Raw genomic sequence first — 18,424 nt, forward strand, 5'->3', positions numbered from 1 at the left:
AACTACCAGCATGAAAACAGCAAAAATGAACTGCATTCTACCTGTATCAAAAATCTTTAGCCTGAAAGGAAGTACCTTGGAAAATCCTGAAGAGCGACATGTGGCTACTCAGCCCTGGAGATTCTTTTTTTTAAATTTTTTTATTTATCAATATTTCAATCATTAAACAAGCAAAAAAATTACTATTCGTACAGAAAAGTATGACAACATTAAGCATATAGCAATATTAAAGCAATAAAGAAATGAGAAAAAGAAAGATTTTCCGTTAATCATACTGAAGTCCACAAATAGACTCCAAGATTCCAAACAATGGAGAATTAAGGAAATTGTAAATACAAATTATAACCTAACGTGCCCCTGGAATCCTATTATAATACGAGAGCCAAACACTAGGTAGATCACCCCTCAGTGTTCCGTTTAATTGATACAAATGCTGCAAAATGGGAGGATTCATAGAAAATATATTTAACCAATCGGTATCTGATCACACATTTATGGATAGCATAAGAAAAAAGTAGCCCACCCCTGGAGATTCTACCACAGGCCAGGACAGACATATGAAACTCCGGAGCCGTAGACAGCAATTTAAACTACCCTTCTCAAGCTAATTTTATTTATTTACATTTATGTTCCAATAATAAAAAAAAAATACCCAGGAGGATCACAATGAAAGCAAGTAAACCAGGACAATGTAAAATAAACACAGTATGGACCCCATCAGTCAAAAAGTATAAAAAGAAACGTTAAAGTAATACATTGTTATTTTGGTTAAAAAAAAAAAAAAAACTATCTGTGACAAGCTTTCAAGAATTAGCCTCCTTTCATCAAACATTATACATAAAGTTGGTGGACTGCAATTCTACACTTTTTCCCGACAGAAGACTTTCCAGTCTCTTGCTGGTTGAGTGCTCCTTGAAATGCTTTGCTTTCTTCATGGAATGATGTGACAGCTGCAATATGTCAAATCCTGGGCTTGATGCTCTTTATAATTAAGATCTAACTTCCTTGTCACTGGCACACAAGATGGGTTTTTGCCACATTCTTACTGAAGCCCTTGTAAACACCTCAGCACAGGTCATCACCGCAGCTCTTTCTAGGATATCAATGCATTGTAATGAACCAAAAATGTTTGCTCTGGACTCCTCTTGGTCTGGAAAAGATACCCCTCCTCCATTTTGTGTATGAACCTGGGACAAGGTAAACAGCAGACAATGAGATTCTTCCAGGCAGCATCAGCTAAAGATCATAGGGCAACCCCATTAACTGACCCCAGTCTTACCACTCCAGTGATTCCTCCGAACAGTGTTCTGAGAATAGCAAATCAGACAAGGAAGACGCCTCCACAGCCTCACTCACAAAGTACCCCAGAAGATTCAAATGCATTTGATGTTCTTGTTTTGTGTGTTCCCTATGTGACTGGTCAAAAAAGAACTTGCCAGATCAGAAGGTGGTGAGAGTATGGATTTTGGAGTTTTAAAGCTCCTCGGGTCTAAGGAGGGATCTCTTGTGTGCAAAATCACCTTGAAAGCATAGTGACCAACACTGAAACATATCAAACACTTGTCTCACTGTTTATCACAAAAGCAATTCTCAAATCAGTGCCAAAATTGTTCCATACTGAGTGGAAGCATTCCTTTGATGGCTCCTGAGGAAGGTCCAGATAAGGAGTCATCTACCTTTGGACCCAGGTAGATATTCCTTGCTCAGATACTCTCGGTGCTGAATCTTCTCACAGCAGGTCTGGTGCTTGGGTGACTACCCATAACAAGTCTAGCGTTTGCACCAATGAGACATTCTGTACCATGGTTTTCAGCATCAAGGAGGGCTGTAAGGTCCTCCTGCACCACCAGCTCCTGTGCTAAAGCTGTTGCTTTTGGCCTAGAATATTTTGGGACTCAGTAGCGGGATGTAGCCTCCTGTTCTTGGAGGTTTTCTACATTGCAACTTCTTTGAAGATTCACTCCTAGGAGTGGAGTAGCCCTCAGTAGGCCTACTGGTCCACTGGAACTGTTCCTCTCCTCTCAACTAATTGCTTCTCTACAACTACAGGATGTTCAATGAAAAGGGCTTCCATTTTGTATGCCCCAAAGCACCAAGTGCAATGGGAATAATTTGGGATACTATGGTCAGTCCTAGGCATCTGTGTTAGATAGTATGTGTTTCTGTGATAGACATCTAGCTACAAATGCATCTTTTGAAGCCATTCACTATATCTGTCACAGAGAACTGCCTGTCAGCAAAACTTAATTTAAACTTTTGAGAAAAATTAATACAATTAATAAGAGGAAGAGCCAAAAGAAAACTTCAGGGGAGAGGGGGTTGAGGGTGGTTGGGAAAATTTAAAAAAAAAAACCATTAACATGAGGCAAACACAGTGGCGTAAAAACATAACATCTTTATGAAAAAAAAAGTAAACAGGAATAGAAGTTGACAGCCAAGAAAGAGGCAAACTGATTACCTTTAACTATTAAATTTGTATGCTACTTGATGAAACTACCAGTTGCTACTTATTTCCACTCTTGTTAATCTGAGGTCAATGGTTCTTTTGAGAAACTCTGACAAGAGAAAGGAGGACCTCTGCTGCCACTACAAATCCTATATAATAATTCTCACCTCCAACAGGATGTGCTTGGGACCGTGCCTGCCGGAAGTGGTCTGCTAGGCAGGCACTCACTGACCTCAGTGACAGACAATTTGGCAAAGCAAAACAATCTGAATGCTCGCCATTAGGACACAGGGTAGATAGGAGAGTTTTAAAAGACTGAAGGAAACAAAAGTGTTAAACTGGAGAGTGGGGGGAGTTGTGAATGACTGAAAGACATGCAAATTTGGGACAGGAAAACAATCTCAATGCTGGCCATTAGCACACAGGGTACATAGGAGAGTTTTAAAAGACTGAAGGAACCAAAAGTGTTCGGGGGGGGGGGGGGGGGGGGGGGCAAGTTCTGAATGAATGAAAGAAATGAAAATTTACGAGAGGAACACAATCTGAATGCCGGGCATTTGTACACAGGGTAGATAGGACACTTTTTTTAAAAAATGAAGGATGTGAAAGTATTACATCTTGGGGGAGGGGTGAGGAGGAAAGCGGTGGGGTATCCAGATACTGGGCGTTAGGCCCACGGGGGTACATAGACTTTTGAAAGCCTTAAGGAACTCAAAGTGTGGGAAGGAGGAGGAAAAGGAGGGGAGGAAACGGGGTGAGGGGCATTAGGAACAGGGGAGGGGGCTCTGTCACACACTCTCATTCTCACACACACACTGTCACACACCCGCACATTCACTCTGGCTCTCTCTCTCTCTCTCAAACATACACACTCCCAGGAAAACCTTGCTAGCGCCCGTTTCATTCGTTCCAGAAACGGGCCTTTTTTACTAGTTTTACAATAAGGGACACATTGTTTTCAGTGTTCAGCTTTGTTTGTTGTGTATATGAGTTCTATACATTGTGACTATAACACAAATCAGCTTTCCACTATATGTAATGACCCCCACTGCAGACACAGTGCCAAAACACAGCCATGTTGGGTCAGTATAATAAAGACTTTCCATTTGGATCTGTGGGCCATGTCTCAGTTTATTCAGCCGCGTTGTCTTTTTCTTTTTGAAGATTTTTTCAAACATAAATCTAACATGGCCACATTTCACCTTCAGGCTGCATCAGGAGTACAAAGGAATAAAATCTGATGCATATGTTCACTTAAAAAATGTCCTTTAGTGATTGCGTTTTAAGCAGTCTGCACATCGCTGCACTTCTTAAACACTAATGGCACACATCTCTCTTTGAACCTGATACAACCTGAGGGCGAAACATGGCTATACCGGGTTCATGTCTGAATAAAATCTTTACCCAGAATGTCATCGTATCCATTGTGGTGTTATTATTTTGATGGTCTTTGGAATGGTCATATCACACAGCCTTAGTGTGTTTTTGTCTTTGTACTCTAAAATGAACAAACAAACAAAAAAAACCTTATGCAGTCAGCAACAGCCAAAGCAGTACCAGCACTTAATACTGAGCCATGTGGAAGGAGTTAAGAGCCCCTCCTCTATCTATGAGGCATCTTGGAGGATTTAGAGGTTGATGAAAGTGAATGATCCGCTGACACAATTTTTTTTTTTAAAGGTATCAAGAGCTGAAAGGAGGCTCTGCTGCCACTATAATTTCTATACTAGGCGAAGGGAAAGGTATATGTCTTTTAAGATAATCAGGCCTAATATATTTTATAGCCCAATACATACCCTCCTTCTCTAGGATGTGCAAGCTTCCACGGCAGTCACATTGTCCGACTATACTCAATGCCGCTCTTTGCAGAGATGCCAGACCATGGTAGTAGGCTGCGAAGGAGGTTCTGTGCCTGATAGTATATTCTCTGAGGAACTGAACAAGGGCTCAGATTGGCTAATGCTGATCCAATATGCTGAATGTAGTCGGTGCACCTTAATTAAGGAAAATTCACTTCACATACTTACAAGAAAGTTCGATTGAAAAACATAAAAGCTACTGAATTTAATTTCATAAGAAATGCCTTTCTTTTAAATGTTAAATTATAAACTGAAGGCAGGCAGATATTTGGTTTCATTATATCCCAAAGGGGATTAATGGATTTAAATGTAAGCAAATACCTTAACATACAGAGGGACATTTTTGAAAGGATCAAATCAGAACATTCCAAACGGACATCCATCTCATATGTATTTCTGAACAGAATACAGCCTGTTTGAAAATGTGTGAGATGGACATTCATGTGCTGGAAACGTCCAGCATGAACATCCATTTCACAACCTGAAACATCCAAATTTTGAATGGGGGAAAACAAGGGGCATAGACATCTGTATAGCAGCATTCTTAGAAAATGGCCACACAGACATCCATGCACAGCAGAGGGTCATCATAGTTGTTAGTGCGGTGGACTGTAAACCAAAGGACAGGTTCAAAGCCCACTTTAACTCTTTTTGTAATAGTGATCCCTCCAGGAACAGAAAGATACCTACTGTACCTAAATGTACACCACTTCAATAGTCTTCAGGCTTGCAGATGTTTTATGTATTTAGGTACAGAGAGTGTTAAAGTGGGCTATGAACCCTTGGTTTACAGTCCACTACACTACTAGGCTACTTTCTCAGATCTGCTAAATTGCTCAGTAAGAATGCCCATAATACTTGAAGCTGTCATACAACCTGGTATCCCCTTCCAGTTTCACTTTCCGGGGAGAGGGAGGGGGATAAGGTGTCATGCCTTAATCCCTCCAGCAGACAGCTGCTCAATCAGAGCACCTTTCTGTAACCTGGACGTTCCTGAAACAGATCTAAATAAGGACGTCCTCCTTTTAGACATGTTCGTTTCTTCCCCTTTGGTAATCGCTGTTAGATTTCAGGCCCTCCCTAGTCCCTCCCAAAAAACACCCCCTTGCTATTTGGACGTTGCAGTGTTGGACGTCTCTATTCTGCCTTTGCAAAATTAGGATTTGGATGTTTCAAGCATATGGACATCCATTTTGGCCTTTTGAGATATCCATATGCTTCGAAAATAAGCGCCAGTCCCAAAGGATATAAGATTGTCCATGGCGGATGTCCACCATTTATATAAAGAACATAGGTAAAGCCATCTTTTAATACCCCTCTTATGGAGTAATAATACGGCAGATAATGATGCTGTCTAAAGTCTCTGTTTTCATAGAAATTTATTGCTGTGTTGTTAGTGGTGAGGACATGTAAATAGATTGCTTTACAGTGATCCTGGGCAGTAGTTGATATATGGTCCTTCAAACTTTCAAGTAAAAGAGAACCTAGAAACAAGAAAAAATCGTATTACCAACTAATCAATGCAGCACATGACAACACAGTGTGAGACACATTTTAGCCAGCTTGAATATAAAGAAAATCTAGAAACTGGTGCATTTCAAGAAATTCTTCAAATTAGGCAATACTAATTGGATTGCACCATCAGAAGAAAAACTGTCAAACAAATTAAACTACACAATTCCCAAACTGCATATTCTTCTGATCATTGCAAACAGAGAAATTTGGTCTTATAAGCTAATTTTCTTTCCTTCAGTTCCACCAGATCAGTCAAGAAGCTGCGGGTTATGTCCATCGGCCAGCTGATGGAGATGGAAAAGTACAGAAGTGCTCTACCTCATAAGGAGACAGTAAAGATCCCCCCACTTCAGTATTTTACATAACCAGTGAAACCTATGAACCTTCTTTCCTTCAGAAAACAAGAAAACACCAATGGAAGAAGGAGAAACATTGTAATATTGAACAAAGTGGTCAGGAATTTGAATCAAAATGCAGAAAACTCTTGCCTACAAGACTTGTAATTGAACAAGGGTGGGAATCTGGACTGATCTGGTGGAATTAAAGATAAGAACATTAGCAAATAAGACCTAATTTCTCTTTCCTTATCATTTTCACCAGATTAGTCCAAACCTTGTGGGGCGTAAAAGCAGTACTCAAATCAGGAGGAACTCAGAGACCCCTACTGCAATCATAGAAGCTCCAAAGGTAGTGTCTTGCTTAGCTGCAACATCTAGAGTCTCGAAAAGGCATAGGAGAGAACCATGCCACTGCCTTACAAATATCTGATGGTGAAACCACCCTCAGTTCCTTCCAGGATGCAGCTACATCCCTTGTGGAATGAGCTTTCAAGGAGTGTGGAATCTGCTTTTATAAGCGAGCCAGTCTTCTTAGAGGCTGCTTCATCCTTCCTATTCATTCCAAACAGAACAAATAATCTATCTGTTCTGTGAAAATGATTAGTCACCTCCAGTTATCTCATCAATGCTCTCCCAACATCCAGAAACCTCAAGGACAAAAGATCCATATCATAATCTTCCCCATAAAAGGAAGAAAGGATCAATGTCTGATTGAAGTGGAAAGGTAAGATAACCTTCAGGAGGAAGGAAGGAACCAACCATACATATGGATGGATACTCCTGCCTCTGTGAATCACAGGAATAGATCTATGCAAGAAGGGGCCTGTAACTCATACTCTGCGAACCAAAGATATCACCACCAGAAAAATCATCTTTAAGGTAAGATCCTTAACAGTGACCCTTTTTCTAGGTTCAAAAGGAGACTTCTGGAGCACTCTTAGGCCTCGATTCAAACTCTTTTGTGGACATGTAGAAATTACATCTTACCTGCTAATTTTCTCTTTCTTTAGTCTCTCCAGACCATTCCCCATGAGTGGGTATATGTCCTCCTACCTGCAGATGGGGAGACTGCGAACAAACTGAGAGGACTGGCCTAGTGGTTAGGGTGGTGGACTTTGGTCCTAGGGAACTGAGGAACTGAGTTCGATTCCCACTTCAGGCACAGGCAACTCCTTGTGACTCTGGGCAAGTCACTTAACCCTCCACCGCCACATGTAAGCCGCATTGAGCCTGCCATGAGTGGGAAAGCGCGGGGTACAAATGTAACAAAAAAAAAATCCCTGTGAAACCTAGCCCCCCTCAGTATTTTCTATTGACAAAGCCAAGATGGTACAGGAATACTGGAGACAAGAAGAATAGGAACAATAGCCTCCAAACACCACCACAAGGGAGAAAGGAACAACCAATCAGAACAGTACAAGTTAGGCAATGTCTGTCCAAGTTTTCTCTTATTCTCTTTTTGTTTTATTTATTTATTTATTTAAAGGGGGGGGGGGGGGGGTTACTTTGTGTTATACATTGCTAGAAAGTGTACAATCCTTTCAGGCTGAGGCCCCCATGGAGCCCCCAACAGAACATGGACTGAACGGGTGGGATTGGGAATGGTGTGGCAGACTAAAGAAAAGAAAATTAGCAGGCAAGATCTAATTTCTCTTTCCTTGTCGTCTGCTCGACCATTCCCCATGAGTGGGAAGTACCAAAGCAATCTACCTCCTTCCGTACTCGTTGATCCAGGCGGTAATGCTTCACAAAGGAATGGAACGACGACCACATCGCCACCCTGCAAATGTCCTCCACCGGAATGAAAGAATACTCAGTCCAGAAAGCAGACCGAGCCCGAGTGGAATGCACCTTCAACACCGATGGCACCGACTTACCACTGAGCAGGTATGTGGATGCGATGGCCTTCTTAGTCCACAATGCGAATGTAGCCTTGGAAGCCATGTCACCCAAACTGAATGGCATACAATCTCCCCCCTCCCACTCCCGTGTGTGCTTTCTGCCCCTGCCTGGCATACAATCCCCCCTGCCCCCTCCCTGCTTTCTGCCCCACACCATCGACACCAAAGAATAAAATAAATACCTGAGCTGGCAGGGGATCCCCAAGCCCCGCCAGCTGAAGATGTCCTTCAGCGGCCAAAACAAGTGATTTTCCTACCTGCTACAGCCGATTGCACTTTCCACCCATTGCCGCCGTGCTGGCCTCTCCCCTCCTGCACATGCTTGATTTTCAGGCATGTACAAAAAAAGCACACGCACATGGTGGGGAGGGGTTATTGGTGCTGCGGCAACAGGTGGAAAAGGCCGCTAGCCATAGCAGGTAGGAAAAAATCATTGGTTCTGGCTGCCGAAGGACATCTTCGCTGGCAGGGCTTGGGGATCTCCGACAGCCATAAGGGTGTTACAATTTTCGGTGGGCCTGAGCCAAGACTGGGTGGGTCCATGCCCACCAGGATCCACCCATGGCTATGACCCTGACCTGTGGTTCCTCAGAAGGGGGATCCTGTGCTGAAGGGTACCCATAATGTTCCCCTTTAATGAAGGCCTCCAGGAGCTGGTTGAGGCGTAGTGGCAGCAGCACAGCAAGGGTGAGGGCTCATCTCTATCAGCTCCCTGTTGGGGAGCTGGAGTGTTTTTGGCTTCCCAAGGTGGATGCCCTTGCCACAGTAGTGATGAAACTACAGCATTGCCTGTAGAGGGCGGCGGCACCCTCAAGGATCCTCAGGATCGCTACATGGAGGAAGCAGTCCAAGCTGCAGTGCCTGGATAGTTGTTTGACTATTTTCTTTTTTAAATATGCTTATTTTTTTTTTGTCCTAAAGAAAATGAAGATCCATAGGAGGCAGAAGGCATCCAGACCATGGTGTACCCCCTGCATCTAAGAGCTCATCTTCAATCCAGGCACCCCCCAGCTCAACAACTGGGTCAGAAGCATACCTCAACACTCAATCTAGGAGCTGTACTGCAGACCACCTTCTTTCTGCTGCAGACAGAAAAATACTGAAGTGGGGGAGCTGCATCATCTCTTTATAAGGCAAAACACAATTCTGTACTTTCTATCTCCACCAGCTCGTCAATGGACATAACCTAACCATATCAGTCCAGAAGCTGCAGGTTATCTTTATTTAATATACTGCTCTTCGCTGACCCACAACCATAATGGTCTACAATAACAGTAATTGTTAACAGAAGGGAAAGAAACTACAGTATTTCATAGGATAGATGACATTCATTCAAAGAATAGGAAGAAGTCGAAGGAAAAAAAAACTTTTTTAGGGAGAGTGAAAACAATAAGGAAATAGTTCTAATATCCAGGATCCTTAATGACAAATACACAGCCTTTGTGCAATACAAACTTCAATGTACAACAACCACAATATGTTGGAGAGTTATGTTCCAATGTCACTCTTTTGATGGACAACGGTGTTGCTCTAAGGTTACTGCTATGTTTGCACTCATATAGAGTTATCAGTGTTACTTCAGCAGCTTTCCAAGTACTGGACTGTTCAAGAAGACAGAACTAAATGAAACTTTGGCAAACTGCCCTGTTAAGGTCCTCACACCCTTATACATTTTTACAAATTCTGCCATCTAAAACAATACAATTCAATACGCATTGGAGTAGGAGCTATTTTCATGGTTCTATACAACCTAACCTACACTTTCAATACGAAACAATAATTTCGAAACATTCAAAAAGTATTTAAGAATGAGAAGCCAAGTCTTGATTGTGTAAGTCTTCACATCCTTTGTTGCAGCAAACACAAATTAACTACATTTTCAAAAACTGCCTTAACAAAGCCCATAATAAGTTAAATAGAGCCTACATCTGTCCAATCACAGTAGCTGAGTTGATTCTAATACTTCTGGATTAAGAATCAAAATATTTCTGTTGTATCTAATAAATATAAAGCAAGGGTCTAAATAATGCAAATATGTAGCTGATGAAAGAACTGTGGGATAAAGTTATTCAAAGGTACAGACTGGGGGAAGGCTATAACAAAATTTCAGCGTATTTGAATATCCCTTGGGATACTGCCAGGTCTGACACTGTTTGGTACCACCAAGCACTTCTTCAGTCAAGCCATCCCTCTAAAGTCAGTAGCTGTGGATTAAGGAAGGTCACTATGAGGCCTATGGTTGCTTTTAAAAAGACTAAGGTCATCTCTGGCTGAGATGCGTGAAACTATCTGACTGCTCAACAAGTTCAAGATTTCTCTATCAACATAGTCTGTATACAGAGGGTGAAGAAGGAAAAGGCTGTTGCTGAAGAAAAGCCATATGCTGTGCTAAATAGCATTTGCAAAGAAATACTTAGGAGATACTGCACATGGCACAGTTTTATGATCTGATAAGATCAAAATGAAAATTTTTCATTGCAATGCTAAAATGGCATAAACCAAACGCAGCACATATCCCTGCTAACACCGTCCCTGTTGTAAAGCATGATGATGACAACATTATGTGTGGATGTTTTGCTGCAGTGGGATTCAGAAGGCTTGTGAAGATCAAAGAAAAGATGAGTGATATAATGTAACAGACCCTGAAGGAAAACTTGTTCTAGTCTGCCAAAAATCTGGAACTGGGGCAAAGATTCACCTTTCAGCTTCAGGACAATGATCCTAAAGCACAAAGTAAAAGCAACAACAGAGGAGCTCGGCACAAAGTCCCAATCAAAACCCCAACTTAAATCCAATACAAAATCTGTGGCAAGACTTGAAGCAAGACTGTTCTGCCAAGAAAAATGTGCAAAAACTGTGCCATATTGCTCTGCAAAATTGGCAGACACTAATTCTAAATGACTTATAGCTGTTACTGCTGCAAAAGAGAACTTCTACCAAGTACTTACACAATTAAGACTTTTTGGTTTCTTATTTACTTTTTAAATACTTCAATAATTGTACTTTCACACTGAAGTGTATGAGTTTATTGTGTAGACCAGTGAAAAACTCCTAATTGAATAATTTTGAATACTGTATACAATTCTGGAGGCCACACCTTGTCAGTGGTCTTTGTCATAAAGCGTATAGAGACAAACTTAAATATCTCTATATCTATACCCTGGAAGAAAGGCGTGATTCAGGCATTTAAATAACTCCATGGCAATTAAAAAGAAGCTCTAGAATGAAGGTGAAAGGGGACAGACTCAGAAGCAATCTGAGGAAATACTTCAAGGAAAGGGTGGCGAATTCATGGAATGGCCTCCCAGTGGAGATGGTGGAGACAAAATCTGTATCTTAAGTCAAGAAAGCTTGGAACAGGTACATAGGATCTCTAAAGGAGAGGAAGGGATAGTAGATGACATGGGTGGGCAGACTGGATATGCCATATGGTCTTTATCTGCCTTCATTTTTCTCTGTTTCTACATAGTTTTTAAAAGCAGAATGTGGCAATGTACAAGGGTTTGAATACTGACACTGTAAATCCACTAAGACATAGGAATGGTCAACAAAGAATGTAACGCTTAAAGGTTAAAATGGAAAGAGATCCCCAGTACCAACACAGATTAGAAAGGACATGAATATCTATTACAGGGGCTCCTAAATTCATCAGTCTGAACCATTAATGAGTTGAAGAAGACCTGCATGTGGATTCTAATGAGACATATTGCCATTCCAAGTAGACACAAGAGAATGAGAAGGACAACATAACTGACTTTTGAGTGGCTAAGTGGAAATGCAACTAACCCCCTGAAACTTCTCCTCATTATGACTGTGTGCTAAGTAACTGAGCAATATGCTATAATGTTAATCGTGTACGAGAAAAGCGTAATTTTATTCTTTTGGGATACCATGAAAAATAAACAATGCAAGGTTCAGGTCCTCAGTACAAGGTTTCTTGTTAAATTATGCTGAACAACTAAGCTAAGGAGATAAAACCATTTATATAATAAGCAAAACCAAACAATATTACAGTTTTAAATATATATACACACGTCCAAATGGTCCTTCTTCAAAAGTAAATAATTAACTATAGAAACTGATTGAGACTAAAAGAAAATCCCAGAATTATTCAGTCTCTTCTTACCAATTCCATGTTTCCTAAATTCTTTTACAACACCCAGGCTTAAGATGTAAGCGACTTGAGTATCAATAGGAAAACAGGACGCCAAAATATCTCCATCCTAAATACAAAGAAAGAGAATACTACGGTATAGCAGTGGTTAGAAGTACACCTAGTAGAGGCTTTAACATTACAGTACATTTAAGATTCATCGATTCCAATCCCAGCATGGCTGACCCGGGGGGGGCTCATTTTCAAAGCACTTAGACTTACAAAGTTATAGAGGTTACTATGGAATTTTATAAATCTAAATGTTTTGAAAACATGCCTCCCAGTCTTCTAAAACCATAAAATGTGGAATAACTATTTTAACTGCATATTTTAATTACATAAATGTTACTGTATGTTACAAAAGAAATGAAATCCCTATATCCACGACAAAATAGTGGTTACTACAAGTGGAATTAAAGCAAGTATGTTGATTTACTGAATGCTCATTATCAGACTATGGAGTTCAAGTACTTCACACACCAAGGAACTCGGGGTACTCTTTATTCCCACATTAAGCTCTGCACGGACATCAGTTATGTAGGTGGGGGGGGGGGGGTGTTTGTTTTTTTACAAATTCAGCAAGAATTCTGGTATCAGTCCTTTTAAAAATGAAATGTATGAAAGAGAAGGCCTTCTACTTTCTACATTTTATTTATTTGGATTTGCTCAAACCTTTTCAGTAGTAGCTCAAGGTGAGTTACATTCAGGTACACTGGGTATTTCCCTGTCCCTGGAGGGCTCACAATCTAAGTTTGTACCTGAGGCAATGGAAGATTAAGTGTCTTGCCCAAGATCACAAAAAGCAGCAGTGGGACTTGAAGCAGCCACCTCTGGATGCCAAGCTAGGTGTTCTAACTACTAGGCCACTCCTCCACTCCATATGAGTAGAGAAATACCCTAAAGGTTAGCACAATGGGCTGAGAATCTGGGGAACCGGGTTTGATTCCCACTGTGGTTCCTTGTGACCCCTGGGCAACTCACTTAACCCACTGCTCCAGGTACAAAGGTTAGAGTATGTGTCCACTAGGGATAGAGAGAAGATACCTGTATATAATATATGGCAGGGGTGGGCAACCTCGATCCTTGAAGGCCACAACCTAGTTGGGTTTTCAGGATTTATCCAATAAATATGCATAGAATGAATATGCAATGGTTACATACAATGGAGGTAGCACATGCAAATAGATCTCATGCATTTTCACTGGATAAATCCTGAAAACCCGACTGGATTGCAGCCTTTTGAGGACTGAGGTTGCCCACTCCCGATATATGTAAATCGCTTTGATTGTATCACAGAAAGGTGGTATATCAAATCCATGACCCTTTACTCTCTCTCTTTCAATGCAAGTGACACAAGGTAGCCACAGAACGTGAGATGTACAGCCCCCACCCCACCCCCAAATATTCAAAACTATTAAAACAGCTGGGAACGGCTCCTATTAAACTGGTTTACCCAATGATGGTTGCACTGAGGTGAACCCTCACTGAACCTCTTGAGACCAGACTCGGAGAGGTGCAGAAGGTATTCAAGAAGGGTCTATGTAAGGCAAGAAAGAGGATCTAGGACCTAGCCCTCACAACAGACGGCAAACCTCCTCCATTTGAAAGAATTACACCTTTTAGTCGAATCTTTCCTGGAAGTCAGCAAGACCCTGGAGACACCCTCTGGAAGATGCAACGAAACAAATTCTAAGCTCTCAACATCCAGGCTGTAAGGGCCAGAGACTGGAGGCTGGGATGTAGAAGAGCTCTCTCGTTCTGTGTTATAAGGGTCAGAAAAAGCAACAAACAGGGATGTTCCAAAGAATGAAAATAAGTCCACTGTCTTTCTGTTTATTGCTTGCTTGATTGCTGTGGAAGGACTTTCCCACTCCCTTTGTTTTTGTTTTATGAGGCTTGGAAACCACTCTGATCTCCAAGGTTCTTTGGAGGACAACTCCAGAAGAGGGAACCAGACCTGTTTGGGTCAATAAGGGGTGATCAGGATCATGGTTCCCCAGTCTAGTCCAAGTTTCAGCAGTCTTCCTCACAAGAAAGATGGGATGATACACACATAGAAATCCATTCCCCCAATGGAGGAGGAAGGCATCTGATGCAAGTCTGTTGTATGCTCTGAGCCTGGAACAGTATTGAGGGACTTTGTGGTTGTGGCAAAGAGATCTACCGAGGGGATAACCCACTCTCAGAAAATCTCACGGGCAACGCCCTTACTGAGTGACCTCTTGTACAGTTGCATGTCCCTGCTCAATCTGTCGGCCAGGCTGTTGGATCTGCCCACCAGGTATGTGGCTCTGAGAACTATCCATTCTGGACAGTGTAGCTGGATTCTAAATTCCAAACTAACTCTATAGTACCATCTACTGAAAACGTCCGTTACACCAGGCATGCTGCTGAAAGCATGCTACCTGTAGCAGCAAAGAGATGTGAATATGTGGAATAAAAACTTTGTAGAAGTCTAACATAAGCCCCTAATGGTGACTAATGATGGAGCCAGAGCTCAGACATCACGAACCGTTAGAGAAGCCTTCTGGGCAGCCTAGCCAGGGCGTAAAGGGAAGAAAATAAGTTGGTAGACGTAGAAATCGTGCTTCTCCCACTGGCGACCTACATCATTGGTATGAAAGGAAACAAAAAGTCTGGAAAAAAAAAACTTCTTTTGGTGCTTAGGATAGTAAACGCAAAAAGACAAAACTTGCCTGTAGTCCAAGCTGTGCTGTGCGCACTCGCTAGGGGCATGAGACGGTGGGAAGGACATAAGCAAGACAGTCAACTGATGAGATAAAGACCCACGAACAACCTGAGGCAGGAATTGAGGGTGCATGTGGAGAAGTACTCTATGGTGATGAAAATCAGGGTAAGATGGAACCGCCACCAGGGCCTAAAAGTTCACTGACCCTGCAAGCTGAAGGAACAGCCATTGGAAACAAGACCATCCAGCCCAAGGCCGTCAAGAGGCAGGAAAAATGAACTCAAAGGAGCTTTGAGTAAAAGGGAAGAAGGCAATTTTAGTCCCATAACAGAGACAAAGGTGTGGCTGGGACAAAAACCAGCCCCGTGAATCAAATGACTAGAGGTTGTCAAGAGATGGGAATATCCCTCACACGACAATGAGAAGCACTGAATATACAGTGGTGAGCTCACCTGAGTTAGGTTTCCGACAAAACTCAGAAAAAGAGGAGAAGGTACGGGCAAAGGGTTGTGCTGGACAAGAAAAAAGGGAGGGGGGTCTAGGCCTCTCCCTTCCCTGCACAGTAACCGACGTACCTCAATCACTATAAAAAGGATCACCCCTTAGTAGAAGTTTTTCAGAAAAAACAGCAAGACTAAGGAGACACCCTCAGGAAAACTCAAGGAAGCTTATGCTAAGTTCGTGAGGTCTAGAGACTGGAGGAGGGGGTGCAGAATAAAACTCTCATTCTGTGAGATGAGGGTTGGAAAATATTCCAAGTTCTACGATCCTCGGAAGGAGAGTGCAGAATAGAGGAAACCAGATTTGTCGGGCCCAGTGAGGAACAACTAGAATCCTGGATTCACAGTCCTGCCTGCGCAACAGTAGAAGCTGCCCGATGAGAGGATACAAATACAGAAAACAACCGTTCCCCTTGGAAGGAGGAAGGGAATCAATGGTAGGCTGTTGTGGGCCTAGAGCCTGGAACTAGAACTGAGGAACGGAATGATAGATCTGATTCATCAAGAGATTCAATGAAGGGGTGTTGCACAATTAGAAGATAATGCAGATAACACCCATCTGAAGAAAAAAAAAAAAAAAACTTGTGTAGATGCATGGCTTTGCGTATTCTGATGACCAGGTGGTTGGATGTGGTTGCAACATGAGTGGATCTGAGGAGCAGCCTCAAATGGCCAGCCCCCTACTATATCCGGATGGCCCTCTGACAAAAAGAGTGTAGTCAGGTGCCCTCCTGCTTGTTGTCGGGGTAGCACATGACTCATATCACCCTAATAAATTCAAAGTTTTATTATTATTTTTATTTTTTTTCCTTTTTTGGTGTCATCTTCGCTGTTTTTGGCAATTGTTGTTTTTTTGCGAAGACTGGTTTCTTCTGTGTTTTGGACGGTACAGACTAGACTACATGGGCCTTTAGAAAGACGAGGAGTGTCTCCGAAAGGAGCTGCTTGAGGTGAGAGCCCATGTGAGTCACCACCTGCAGGCAAGTGATTGGCCGCTAGCCCGATCCGAAACCCTGCAGCTTCCCCCCGACCAGATATAGGCACAGCAGGCATGCTCCATTGGAGGTAGTAGGAAAGTCAACTGTTGCTGTGACTGAAGAGGCATCCAGGGCTAAGACATGTCGTTGACAAGATGGGGCTGAGTCCATTGAGACAAGCGAGAAGTGGCATACCCACATACCTGCGCATAGCAGGAACTCTCCATGTGCTGAAAAAAATCTACTACAGGAGGAAGAAGTCGTGGAATTCTTCCAGGAAGAAAGAGGCATCTATTTATGTTTAGATGAGGGTAGCGACCCCCTCCATCTACTCTCTAAAAGGGTTTGCTCATGGTAGGCAATAGTTCCTGCTGAACCTACAAGTCAGAGACACACAACCAGTGTGAGTATATATCCTGGAAGTCACAGCAAAAGTGTCATGAGCGCCTCTGGCCAAGAACATGTGACAAGCCCTCTGAAACTTGACCATCCAGGAAAGGGACTTGACCTGTTCAGCTGGGAAAGAAAGCAGAATACCAGGGCCTGTAAGAATACAGTCGTGGTGTCAAATTGTCCACTCACAGAAATGCAATGGTCTAGCATTCCTGCCAGGACACACCGAAGCATAGTTACTAGAAGTCCTGACTCACTTGAGCGTGGAGTCAAGCACCATGGAGTGAAGAGGCAACCGAGGCCTATGAAAGCCAGAGGAGTTCTGAAATCTGTGCATGGAGGAGATCCTCATGGGGAAAAGTGGAGCCAACAGACTGGGTTTCCAATTCCCTTCGAGAAGATCAGTAAGAGAGGTGGAGAAGGAATATCACAGCTCCTCGAGGAAATTTGTAGTTCAAGGTCTCGAAGAGCTGAGTATTAGTTGAACGATCCACCTCCAGAGGAATTGGAATGGAAGCCACCAAGGCCTTGACAAAAGGAGGGAAAGAAAGTATACCAGATAGAGACATTCTCCATTCCTATGAAGGGGAGGGGCCAGACAGCATTGCCCAGAAGTTCCTCTTCAAGAAGTACCTAAGATCCTCAGGTGACTCCCATACAGTGCTCATCAGTGTCAGACAGAAACTGCATGAGCGGGCTGAGACCGTGCCTGCCTCAACCTTGAGGAACCATGACACTGCGAGGGCTCAAAAGTGGACTGCAGCCTCGACCCTCAAGAAAACTCCAGGCACTGACATCGACCGACACAAGCGGTGGTTGATGCCGATGCCACATGCAACACCAGCATCAGAAGCCTCAAGTCAGGCTGAGGGCCATGAAGGACTGAGTCGAGAGGCATGGTAGATGCAAGCACCTCCATCGGTAATGCACTCTCCAGCCAGAAGCTCGAGCAAGACCTGGATGTGCTCACATGAAGGAAGACATTAGGAAAATCGAAGCATTAGTAAACAGACAGGCCGACAGAGGTTGCCTGAACTATGACGCTGAGAGGGGCACCAGTAAACAGGCAAGCCGACGCCGAGGCTGCCTGAACTATGACGCCGAGAGAAGTGCCAGTAAACAGACAAGCTGACAACAAAGCTGCCTGAACTATGACGCCAAGAGGGATGCCAAGGAGTAGGCCACAGCCTTGACTCCAAAGAAACTCCCTGTATTAACACCGACACGGGTGTCGAACACCGGTGCCACACGCAACACCAGCGTCGTAGGCCTCACTACAGGCTAAAGACCGTGCGGGGCTGAGTGGAGGAGCATGACAAGCACCCTCGACACCGATGCACTCCATCCGCCAGCAGCTCATGGAGTAAGGAATCTGGTCCTGATGATCAGAGACCCATGCAGGGGCAGCTGCTGGATGTAGTGCTGGCGTCGATGCCTCGGTGTCTCCGACACAGTGGATCGAGGGAGATCAATGCTGATACTTTTACCGACGCTGGCATCCACGATCCTCGGTATCGATGAGGAGGATGCCGAAGTTCCACCATTCAATGACAATGAAAATTGATGCCAATGCAACTGCAGACGTCACCGCCAACACCGCAGACCTTGATGTTGACGCAGTGCCAAAAAACAGTCTGAAAGCATCAGAAACGG

At 43.1% G+C, this 18,424-nt stretch overlaps 1 protein-coding gene across 4 annotated transcripts in view; it reads right to left on the bottom strand.

Annotated features, from left to right (window-relative positions):
* The window catches only part of NAA60 (N(alpha)-acetyltransferase 60, NatF catalytic subunit), a 95,969-nt gene that overhangs the window by 9,750 nt on the left and 67,795 nt on the right, over nt 1–18,424 (bottom strand). For 3 of the 4 annotated variants that reach the window (XM_030211403.1, XM_030211405.1, XM_030211406.1), the window contains 3 exons: nt 12,186–12,282; nt 5,555–5,789; nt 4,243–4,434 (listed from right to left, as the gene is read on the bottom strand). In XM_030211403.1, the coding sequence (XP_030067263.1) occupies nt 4,278–4,434; nt 5,555–5,789; nt 12,186–12,282 (489 nt within the window). In that variant the 3' untranslated portion in view covers nt 4,243–4,277. Of the gene's footprint in view, nt 1–1,110; nt 1,188–4,242; nt 4,435–5,554; nt 5,790–12,185; nt 12,283–18,424 lie in introns of those variants that run through there. The other variant, XM_030211404.1, reaches the window with a different exon arrangement.

This window comes from Microcaecilia unicolor, chromosome 8 (assembly GCF_901765095.1).
Source record: "Microcaecilia unicolor chromosome 8, aMicUni1.1, whole genome shotgun sequence".
Lineage (NCBI taxonomy): Eukaryota > Metazoa > Chordata > Amphibia > Gymnophiona > Siphonopidae > Microcaecilia > Microcaecilia unicolor.